The following is an 11,586-nucleotide window of genomic DNA, read 5'->3' on the forward strand; positions in this document are numbered from 1 at the left end:
ATATATATATATATATATAGTTGAAATATATATAGTTAAAATATACATTTGTCAACTTTGTACTATTTTGAATTTCTTATCTGTTCTGTCTTGACATTTTTTTAATTCAACTTAACTTTTATATATTTACGTCATTATTTGTTAAATTTTTCAGCGTGACACACACCATCTCATAATCGTTTATCATCAAACTATACAATTTAATGATTAGTCATTAGAAGAAAAAGAAACAAAGAAGATATCCCCAACCGAGCTTTTATTCCAGCGTCTCTTCTTTGCCGTGGAAGATATATTTCTCTTTTTCACCGAACCGGCTTCTCTCCCCCTTAATAACTCGCCGGTTATTTTTGTACCGCAACATGGAGTATAATGACACACTGCTGATACCGGGTCATCGCATACGTCCGCCCATGACCGAGGAGACGGTAGTTACTCTGCTGGAGCGACTTTATGGGATGAGGGCGACAAGCGTGCGCGAAATAAACGCTTACGACGACCGAAATTATCACGTATTTTGTGAAGAAACGCACGTGAATCCACACGTGATTAATCCGGAGAAGACGGGTTACGTTTTCAAGGTGATTAACTCCTTGGATTCCCGAAAAACCGGTGTGATCGAGGCGCAGAATGAAATGATGATCTTCCTCAATCAGCGAGATATCTGTTGCCCTTTACCGGTCAAGAACATGAACGGCGCTTATTTCTCTCTCGAGAATTTAAAGAGCGAGAACACAATGGAGAAGTACGCCGTAAAACTGTTGATCTATCGTCCCGGTGAGCTTTTACACAGTATGAAAATAACTGCGAATTTACTACGCAAGGTCGGCACCTACACTGCCAGAATCGATAAAATTCTCATGGGCTTCGATCATCCCGCTTACGATGACCACAAAACACTGTGGATGTTGACTTCGGCGCCGCGAATACAGCAGTTCACGTACGCTCTCAAGAGCTCGTTGGACAAGCAGCTGGTGCACGACGTGCTCGTAAGTTTCGAGAGGGATGTGCTGCCGATTACGGACCAGTTAGAGCAAGGGATTATACACGGTGATCTAAATGAACATAATATCATCGTAAATCCCGGCGGCGAAGACATTGTTGCTGTGATCGATTTCGGAGACACTCACAGAACTTGTCTCATTTTTGAACTTGCTATAGTTCTGTGTTACATGATTTTGCAAGCGGCCGATGTAGCGATGGGTAGACACGTTGTGGAGGGCTACGAAGAGATTAGAAAATTATCCGCTACAGAAAGAAAGATTCTCAAGATCAGCGTATGCGCGAGAATGTGTCAGAGTCTGGTAATGGGCGCTTACTCACACCTGCACGATCCCGAAAATAATTACTTGCTGAGCACGCAAAAAACCGGATGGATGCTTCTGAAGAGACTGTGGCCTATGAGTCAAGATGAAGTGATGAAAGCTTGGGGATTGAATTAAACAAACACATGAAAGCGATGGATACAATCAATTTGTTGAATTGCGCAATGACAAATTACTATTTGAAACGCGAAGTCTGCTTTCTCATCTTGAGTAGAGTTTTATATAAGTGTTAATTCTAATTTCACAAAAGGTTTACTTCTAGGTGTATTTTGTCACGCATCGTAGGTCAATAATTTGAGACGTAGTCTTAGATTTGTATGCAAACTTTTGTATACACACTGTTTTTTTGCCTTATATTCTGTTTCTTTTTTATTATGACAAAAAGCTTGTCGGAAAAAAGTGCCGTACAAGTAATTGTGAAAAGTTGAATTTTGCAGTTATAAACTTTTTTGGTTTTTGTTTTTTATTTTTTATGTTTCAACTTATATATTTGGATGTTATTTGCACGAGATGTTCACACATTATTGAAAAAAAAAAAAAAACAACGTCAATTACGAAAGCAATAGTTTTCAAAATGCAATTCTGATTACACACATATATGATGACGTATATTATATTATTATATTATATACATATATATATATATATATATATATATTATATATGAAATAAAACAATATAATAAAAAAAGAAACAAATATTTTTTATAACATTATAATATTAATTATAATGTTTTGTTTTTTGAAGCCTCGAAAATAAAAGCAACTTTAATCTTCTTCGTAAAATTTTGTTAAATACATAATCGAATTTAAAGAAAATAACTGCAATATGATGTGCAGTGTGATATATCCTCTTGTTTTTATTCGCATTTTAGGCAGTTACATATTTACATAGATGTCATGAACAATAATGCTTACGTACAATACTAAGTGTGGAGCCATTTTACATACCTACATCGTGATATATACAAAAGTGTACGGTGTCGGAAATCATCTGCCTTTTAAGAATTATCATATATACCTCGTTACCGTTTACGTTAACCGGAAAATAACATCTCTCTTTTTCTCCGTTCCTTGGGTCTACACTGTTCATCGATCATCAGTAGTACGCTCTGCGGTTGTATCGCTATACAATGGTAAGTTTTGTGTGTATTAAATATTTACTAAAACATGACAGGTATGGTAAACACGACACGGCAAGCCGATGGTAGTTACATATTTATTGCGTTCACTTAGCCGTATGTATTATAGGATACATTGCAAATCATTTACTTTCTCTTACTTGAGGAATGCGTAATTAAAAAAGAAATTTTTCGACTTACAACGCATCCAATGTGCTTGATATTATTCACTGTGTGTACTTTCTTTGTATAAAGTTATTTATACAAAGTGCGTCTCAGTAATTTACGTAGCTTTCAGTATACATTTTTTTAAATTGTGATTTTAATAGTATACTAATTTGTGTTATTTTATTTAACGTCAGTTTTTGGCAAACTGCTCAGCTGTTTCGAGGCAAATTCGTTGACAGCGAAAATCTGTTCACAATCTTATAACATAAATTATAAAATGACTGTATATATTTAATATATTTATATTACATATATAATTTTCATAGGCGCCGTGTCGTGGGGATAAAAGACAAGACAATGCATTCTTTATATAATTATTTGCTATTTAATACAATGATTATAGTAAGAGTTAGATTTTAAAAATATTCCTATGTATAATTGTTTTTTTTTTTTTTGTTTTTATGAAGTGCATCTCCTACGAAACTTCTGACAGCGCCTATGATTTAATTAATTCTTCAAATAAAAAAATATGATTATTAATATAATTATATATAATTATATATATGTAATAATTATATATATAATTATTTATATGTATATATATATATAATATATAAGAGAGGCAATGTTGTCTTTATATATTTTATATTTGATCAATATCTGCACAAAGAATAATTTTATTGAAAACATCGCGTTCCAATAAAAAGATCTATGGGTAAACGTGCGATAAATAAATACTTGTAACATTTAGATACAGAGTAATTAGAAATAGGTAAACTAATATGGAACGTTTTTTACTCAACAACAACGGAATGGTCATGTTCACTAATTTTCGCCAGAGATTATATTAACAAAATATTATATTACAGTACTTGTATATTTTTATTGCTTACGATCTATTGGCATAAGATCGCCCAATGGATCACTTACAGACGCATATAATAATTTAATTGGAATGAAATGCGTAACTCATATATATTTTTAAATAACATTTATCATTTTATGTTCATAGACACAATTTATATCGCAATTTATACAAACATAAAGATTTACAGCGTATCAACAAATATATGTTTATCAGACAGAGCGAATATATAATTTCCAATTATTTATAGTGGAATGTGTTAAATGATACTTCGAGATGTGATAAATTCCATCTCATTGCCGAAGAATAATAATATTCAAAAAGAAACACAGAGTTTCAGTCTTAAGAGATAGTTTTTTTTCTCTTGATTTAAAAATTTCACAAAACTTCTCTCTTTTTTGATTACTACAGAAGAAAGATATAAAAACACACAACATTAAGTCGGAATGTTTCTAATATGTTTTGCGATATAAATATTTGTTCTCAATACTTTCCAAACTTAGTACAAACTTACTTAATTAAAATTTGAATCTCTCTGTCTCTCTCTCTCTCTCTCTCTCTNTCTCTCTCTCTCTCTCTCTCTCTCTCTCTCTCTCTCTCTCTCTCTCTCTCTCTCTCTCTCATTTCTCTCTGCTTAAAATCATTTTTCCGTGCGACTTTAAAGCACCAACATTGACAATATATGTATTGTTTTTTTCATAACGTATTTTATTTCTAACGTCGCAATAATGTTCTTTTCAGGACGTAGGAATGGATTTTTCTATCGTCCTTTCATCGAGCTATAACAATATAACGTTCTCAACTTTTTTTTGGACGAATGCCAGATCTTCGCTTCTCTTCGACTAGGAGCAATGAGCGAGCGCAATTAAGATATCGCGCCAAATCACCGCATGTGTGTGCGACGTACGTTAGAAAATTATAATTTAATTAGATAGAAACTGTTAAGATTGGCGGGTGTTTCTTTTATTACACGAGGAACATTCGAGGCAAAAAGGTGAATGAGGTGTCTCTCTCAACGGTACGACGAGAAAACTATTACAGCGAAGTAGGTTTGGTCAACTTCTCTTTCTTGGATATTCTTTTTTTCTTTATCTATATATCGGATGTCGTAATACTGTGCAATATTATTTCACAGTGACGCGCTTTCTTCTCGCGTGTTATGTAATTTGCTAACAACAGGCATCCTGGGTGCGTTTGTATATATATATATATATATATATATATATATATATATATATATGTATATATATATATCATGTCATAAATCAATTGTTCAGCCAATTGTGATTTTTCACTCTGTGTCACGCGCACTCTTTATCGTCGTTCATTTTATCTAATTCTCACAATGAGTCACTTGCAATTAACCCGGATCTAGCGACACGTTGCGCAGCACTGTTTCTTGTACAGCGGCACTTTGCACATACTCATCGATTTCACTGTGCTGCACAGCTGCGAACGATCTCTGCAATCTTCTGCAAGTATTGTGACAAAATAATTTTTTCATAAATAATTAATTACGATGTTTTAGTTGAATCGAATATTTTTAATCTTATATCTTGCATTTTCTCTTCTGAAATAAAACCTACCGGGAGATTGAGGGCAAGGTGGGCCTCTGCACGTCTTCATTACAGAAGGTCGCGATATATCTCTGCAGGCGTTCCCGGCCGGCTTCTTCGTCCCGTACCAAACGCATTGTAGAATCCTATATTTAATACCATCTTCTTCGCAAGACGCTGTACACTGTTTTGAAGAAAATTGTTAGCGTAGTGCAAAAGAAAAAGAGATGTGTCACACACACACATCTCGTCGTTTTTTTTCATGAAAAATTATTTTTTAATCTTATATACCTCAGTCCATTCGCCGACTCTCCAGACGCCTTTGCAGGCATCGTTGTAACATTCCTGTCTCTGCAACGGCCTCCTGGCCTCATCGCATTTGCTCGGATCTAATAACGTTATGTTCTCCCGACCGTCCTCCGTGTCTTCCACCAATCGACAGGTAACGTCTCGTTTCTGCATCGCTGTCTTCCAGTTAAAGCATCTGGACGTTTCACACGGAGTCCATTCCGTGGTGTGCCACTGAGGACACCTACCTATTCCGCATGGTCTCACTTTTTGAGGAACCGGAAACCCGGCGTCCTCGCACAACTTTGCGCCAATCACGGTCTTTGGTAAAATTTGCGTGGAGTTGCTCTCTGTCTTCGATCGCACTGTACACTGCGCGCCTCGCATCTGTGAAAATATACAAATTCCACATTTTGAAGAGTATAGTGCTAAAAAAAAAAAAATTAAAATACGTAATTTGAAAAGTAAGAAAAGATAGATCACAAGCATATTTTTTGAATTTTTAAATACGCACACACATATTTTGTCGCACTTTGTAAGCATCTCTTAGACAATTTCTTAACACGATAATTGTTTCGTAAATATTCTTTCACAAAACAAATGACTTTTAAAGGTATTTTCCAATTAATTAAGAACGGATTTTACCTGGAATCCACTTCCCCCGCAGGTTTGAGAACACTGGGACCAATCGGTCGTGACCCATTCAACTACCAGATTATCTATGGTATCTATAGCTACATAACAAGCATTTATAATTAAACCAATCTTCCCATCAATCTTCATCAAGATAATGTAAGTTATCAAAGAGCATCTTACCTAATGCAGCGAGCGACTCTATAGTAGGATCCTTCGTTGTTTCGCTTTCTCTTATTATAGTAGAGATTAAAACACTCGTGTTTCCATCGGTCGATTGTTGCTCCTTTCGGGAGACCTCTTTTAGATGAACCAAGAAAGTCTCCTCCATAGAACCGTCGTGATCTTCCCGATTGCGAGATAAGTTTTTTCTCACGTCTTCTTCAAGATTCTCCCCTTCAACGCTTCCCGGACGTTGATCATCTATCAACGTCGAGTCTTCCCTCGCTCTATTTTCCAGATTTCTGCTAGCAGGAAATCGCACGACTGTATAATCCGTTGTACGATTCTCGACGTACGGCTCGATTTTCTCATCCGATTCCTCCTCAAAAGCGTCGTGGTATTCAATCGTTCTGTTCGCGCGGCTCGAGCTACGATGGTCCGGTCTCGACATCCTTAACTGATTCTCGAGATTTCTCGATGTTAACGTCGAGGTGACGGTCAATGAATCTTCAGTTCTCGAGTTTTCACGGACGCTGTGATTGATGGATTTATTATTGTCGTCGGCGAAATCGCCATCCTCCTCGAGCGTTTCCTTTCTTGTACTTGAGTCCTCAACGTAGTACACATCTATGGCATCGCTTTCCGAAGACGTGACCGACTCCGTTATGACTCCGCTTCGAACGTGATTCTTGGGTGTGGTGGTACTCCACTGACCTCTGTACTCGTTTCTCGACTCTTGCCATTGCCTTTTCACATTTTTCAGCGACTCCTCGAGATAATCGATATCGGGTTTCGTGGTGAGCTTGGTATCCACTTTCTCCATTACATCGGGCATCAATTTAGTGCCGTCGCCGCGCTGCAGTTCGAATACAGATTCGTCCAGGTCGTAAGAATCATCAATAAATATCCGCTCCTCGTCTGGGCCGAAGATCTCGTCGGGGATGACTGTGTTGCGATATAAACTGTCAAAGCTATCGTCTATACTCTGGTACATCAAGTCGTTTTTTCTATCGGACATTCCATGCTTCGTCGCCGCCGTCCCTTTATGTTCGTCCCGAACAATTGACGTGGAAACGGTCTTGTGATTACCAGTCGCGGCTATATTGCTGCGAAACGGCCAATAGGCCTGACATCAAGCGCGTTAATGTGTTGAAATAAAATTTGATGAATGAATATAAACGGAATATAACGTTTTATATTGCGATTAAATTTTATGTTTATTAAATTTTATATATATAATATATATAAACAGAAAGAAACACACACATAAATTATGTTACAATTTCAAGTTTGTGTTCGCGTTTGTCTTACCTTCAAGTTCGATATCAAATAACTCAAGTGCGGCACGAGAGTAGAAGCGCCTGACGCAACGGATTCTATGGGTTCGTGATGTACCGGCTAATTGATAGTTAAATATCGAATAGCCCAACACCACAAGGAAAGTTTAATCCAGGAATGCAAAGAAGAACCATCACAAAGAATTAGTATAATAAAATACATGCATATATCCTATTTATATTACATGTCAAAAATTCACACAGGAACTTATTACGTATAAGAGAGAGAAAGAGAGTGAGTGAGGAGAAGAGAAAAAAATTTGCAAATAGAATTTTCTCATTTACCTGGTTTTGAGAAGTAACAGCGTGCATCATCGTGGCATCTGACGGAGCGGGACTGGTCTTCTGCTTCTTTTGATGTGGTTTCCTTGTTGGTTTGCTGCTGGGAAACGCACGCTCATGGCTGACGTCCTCGTTGTCAAAACGATTTCCGTAAGCTGCCGCTAAAAAATCAACGTTTGTAAAAATAAGATTTTATTTATGTAACTTTCGAGAAAACAGATATATATTTTTTTCAAAATCTTGAATTTAGACAAAAAAATAATTTAAGATCGACTAATTACGTGCGTGTGTGTGTGTGTGTGTGTATATATATAAATTTGCATAAATTTATTTCGCGAAAATTCGCACGTTGCTTACCTGCGTGATCAGTGTAAGAACTTTCTCCGGAATTTGCTGGCGCAGAATCGAGATTCGCGTTTCGGTGTAGGTGAACGGAATTACCGAGTCGTAAATATTCCTCGCTACTTATCTGCTCTTTGGAGCGAAATTTCACTATCAACTGCGTCTCCGCCTGCGAAGTTCCCGCTATAACAAAAAATTACCATCACATTTTTCACGGCAATGTATTGAAAGTCCGGACAGAACCCAGAGCATGACAGGCGAGACGTATCGCTTACCAATACAGGCATAGATCCCCGCATCCGCGGTAGTTATATCGATTATCTTCAAAGCTCCCTTCCTGCTAATCTTGTATTTTCTCGATTTTCGTATTTCCTTCTTGTCCTTCTTCCATGTAATCTGTGCTCTGTAATATTGTTGTTATAAGCAAAGATAATCGCTTCAATCGCAATTATTTAAATATTGCTTCTTCAGAAACTACACGCGCGCTCGCATTACTTACTTGTCGAACTTTTTAACGGGGCAACGAATTTTGATGGAAGATGTTCCCTGAAAAATCCAAGCGGTACCGCCGACTCTCAAGTCCACTTTTGCGTTGATATCCGTTTGATTGTACGTTTGAGCGTTCAAACTGGTGATTATCGGCGACACGCTCACGCCCGAGTCGTGGCAAGCTCTGGTGTTGCAGGGCTTCTCACTTTGCGGCTTTTGAGACGTGCATTCGCGTTCTTCGCGACTCTGTTTGCGACCTTGCGCCATTATTTGTTCGCAGACCACCTCGCGCCTCTTCACGCCACCGCCGCATGTCTTCGAACACTAAAATTATCCAATCATTTTACGTTTTCGAAGTTCAGAAAATTGTTAGAACGCACAAAACACTCTTTCATGTTGTTTTATTGAAAATTAATCAAATAAACTATCTTCATACGTATTAACTCAAACTTGAAGGATCTGACTTGAAGCAACGGCATGTAATTTCTCTTCCGCGCAACGGTTCACGTGAGAAAGAGCCTCTTCTAATTAATGTTACACAAGCTTCAAATATAATGTGTAAGTGTGTGTGTATATATGTACATATACCTTCCCCCATTCTCCCGTACTCCATTTGACAGGGCAATCCCAGACATTGCAGTATCGTCTGTCGGCAGGCGGTGGTTGCGGACACATTGAATTCGGCACGGCTACCGCCTTCCCGCCGCCTTGTGTCACTTCGTGAATACAGGTGACATCACGCGTCTGTATACCAATACCGCAGGGGCTCATACAAGTGGAGAACTCGCTGTAGTTCCACCTGCGGGTGCAGTTGATGACGCATTTGTCAAGACGAATCGTGCGAATATGGTGTACTCGAGAGATGCGCGCGCTTGCGCCACAATATATATATATATATATAAATAAATTTTAAGACGTCTGCAATTTGAGCTCTAAATTATAAGAACGAGAGAAAATGTGAAAATAAGAACTGCAAGATGAAAAAAGAAACGAAAAGTCGGTAATTTGTTCAAAGAGATGAAAACAAAACTAATAAATTTTCTTCTTATTTCAAAACTACGTCTCGCAAACGTTTTTCTAACTATAAACACTTGTTCAATTAAAATTACTGCTTAACAGAAACACACGAATTTGCTTATTTAGCGGAACAGTAGACTAATTGCAAGATAGTGAAATATTACGGCAACTTGAAGCTGCGCACGGGATTAAACAGAACTCAAACATTATGTAACACGAAGCGTTCTAACATTAAACCGATCGATATCTTGTTGCTTCACCTGGGAGGACACGGATGGTCGTTGCAAACTCGTACCCTGGCCTCCGGTTTCGTTTCCGGGGTGCATAGAAGCGGCATTACGGGTTTTCCGGTGTCGTCGCGCACGCAGTTTATGATAAGATCCTGAACACCTAGAAGAGACGCATGTATATGCATATACATGTCTGTGTACAACACACACGTGTTCCATAAAGTACAGGTATAACCCGCCTGTTCGCTTCCTTTGTGCCCAACACGGACTAATCTTAATACGATTACGTCTGAGCGTTGTTGTTAATTACACAATGACACATCGATTTTGCCCGATTAATTGAGAACTATATGGCGAGTTAAATTCATTTCGCTAATCCTATTTTCTCTGAAACAATTAATGCGCGAACTGCGCAATGCCTCGAATCTCCTCGCGCGCGCGTTTATATAATAAATATTGCGTAAAAGAACTGTAAAGCAATTAAAAAAAGAAAAAAAAAAGATTATTTTTTCTGCGCGTGAAAGTTATAATGAGAGAGCAGGATCTTTTGTGTGTGTACAGAACATGTGTGAATTTGAGTGTAAAAGACTTTCTAATTTTCAAAACGCGATAACTTTCGAAAGTTCTTCTTCATTAGCATCGTCGAATCATCGTACGTTAATCGAGTTTCAGATAAAACTGAACTTTGTATAATTCAAAATCCAGATGTGACAAGTCGAATTTTGCGAGACGAACCACTCGGATCGCTCTTAAAAGTTCAACGGGGGAAGGAGAGGGGAAAGACTGATCCTGGAATATATCAAAAGCAATTTTGACAAACAACAATAATCGCCGGTCTGTTACCTCCTAAACAAGTGGCGCTGCAGGAGGTGAAGCCATCTTCCTTCCACGAGTACGTTGTCTGCGAATCGCTACCTGGGATAACTTTGATACCGGTGTCGTAATCAGTTCCGGTGTAACTTCCCGCCGACGATCTACCATAAATATTACCGTTGATGTATGTCTCGCCGATTTCCTCGATCTTGAACGGCAGTTTGTTGTTGCCCTCCACGCACGGCACTGTGCATTTCTCGGTCTCAACGGGTTTCGGGCCCGAGCAGTGGTTATCCGGTAACTTGGCCTTGGTTTTGCTGATGTCAAGGTATATTTGGCAGATCACCTCTCTGTGCCTGACACCTTCGCCGCAAGTAACGCTGCAGGGGGACCATTCCTCGGCGTAGAACCTAAAAGTCCAGGATCCGCACGATTGATCTTCCCGGATTCGCGTTTGTAAGATAATAAGGTGGAAGAGGACGCATCCGAGCGGAAACTTCGGTAAGTGAGATTTTAGGTCACGGAAGAATGAAAAATGCGATGATCGTTTGAGATTTGGCAAGCCATTTTCAGTACGAGCACTTAAGAGAGATTCCGCAAATGTCGCTTAAGTCACTTTTCAAAGAAATTGTGATTATGAGAATGAATATTTTTGTAACGAGAAAGATTTTTAATATACACGTGAATGGTATATTTAAAGTATTTAATCATGAAATAGAAATGAGGTATGAAATGGGAATTTAGTCCTATTTATGCACAGTCATAATTCTCTTCGCCTGATAATGTAAAATCCAATTAGCTCGCTTATAATATTTAAAAACACAATTTTTTTCTTATAAATACCTTGTAGCAAAATTATTTTATTAATGTCAAAAAAGTATTATGAAAAATTTAATTAATATAAAACTCCATTCTCTCTCTCTCTCTCTCTCTCTCTCTCTCTCTCTCTCTCTCTCTCTCTC

At 37.9% G+C, this 11,586-nt stretch overlaps 2 protein-coding genes across 5 annotated transcripts in view; one reads left to right on the forward strand and one right to left on the reverse strand.

Moving 5' to 3' along the window:
• LOC109862498 (hydroxylysine kinase) overlaps positions 1-1,864 on the forward strand; it is a 2,488-nt gene extending 624 nt beyond the window's left edge. Inside the window, exon 2 of one of the 2 annotated variants that reach the window (XM_020442570.1) lies at positions 155-1,864. In XM_020442570.1, the coding sequence (XP_020298159.1) occupies positions 360-1,439 (1,080 nt within the window). In that variant the 5' untranslated portion in view covers positions 155-359 and the 3' untranslated portion in view covers positions 1,440-1,864. The remainder of the gene's footprint in view (positions 1-154) is intronic. The other variant, XM_020442578.1, reaches the window with a different exon arrangement.
• A 2,882-nt stretch (positions 1,865-4,746) lies between these two features.
• LOC109862664 (ADAMTS-like protein 1) overlaps positions 4,747-11,586 on the reverse strand; it is a 152,900-nt gene continuing 146,060 nt past the window's right edge. Inside the window, exons 12-24 of one of the 3 annotated variants that reach the window (XM_020442783.1) lie at positions 10,802-11,034; positions 9,842-9,971; positions 9,153-9,363; positions 8,575-8,888; positions 8,351-8,478; positions 8,091-8,258; positions 7,737-7,894; positions 7,426-7,512; positions 6,136-7,240; positions 5,965-6,053; positions 5,323-5,706; positions 5,062-5,215; positions 4,747-4,947 (exon numbers count right to left, since the gene is read on the reverse strand). In XM_020442783.1, coding sequence (XP_020298372.1) covers positions 4,847-4,947; positions 5,062-5,215; positions 5,323-5,706; positions 5,965-6,053; positions 6,136-7,240; positions 7,426-7,512; positions 7,737-7,894; positions 8,091-8,258; positions 8,351-8,478; positions 8,575-8,888; positions 9,153-9,363; positions 9,842-9,971; positions 10,802-11,034 — 3,262 coding nt within the window. In that variant the 3' untranslated portion in view covers positions 4,747-4,846. Of the gene's footprint in view, positions 4,948-5,061; positions 5,216-5,322; positions 5,707-5,964; positions 6,054-6,135; positions 7,241-7,425; positions 7,513-7,736; positions 7,895-8,090; positions 8,259-8,350; positions 8,479-8,574; positions 8,889-9,152; positions 9,364-9,841; positions 9,972-10,654; positions 11,035-11,586 lie in introns of all 3 variants that reach the window. The other 2 variants (XM_020442775.1, XM_020442779.1) reach the window with 2 other exon arrangements.

This window comes from Pseudomyrmex gracilis, unplaced genomic scaffold (genome assembly GCF_002006095.1).
Source record: "Pseudomyrmex gracilis isolate BER0280 unplaced genomic scaffold, ASM200609v1 scaffold_10, whole genome shotgun sequence".
NCBI classification, from domain to species: domain Eukaryota; kingdom Metazoa; phylum Arthropoda; class Insecta; order Hymenoptera; family Formicidae; genus Pseudomyrmex; species Pseudomyrmex gracilis.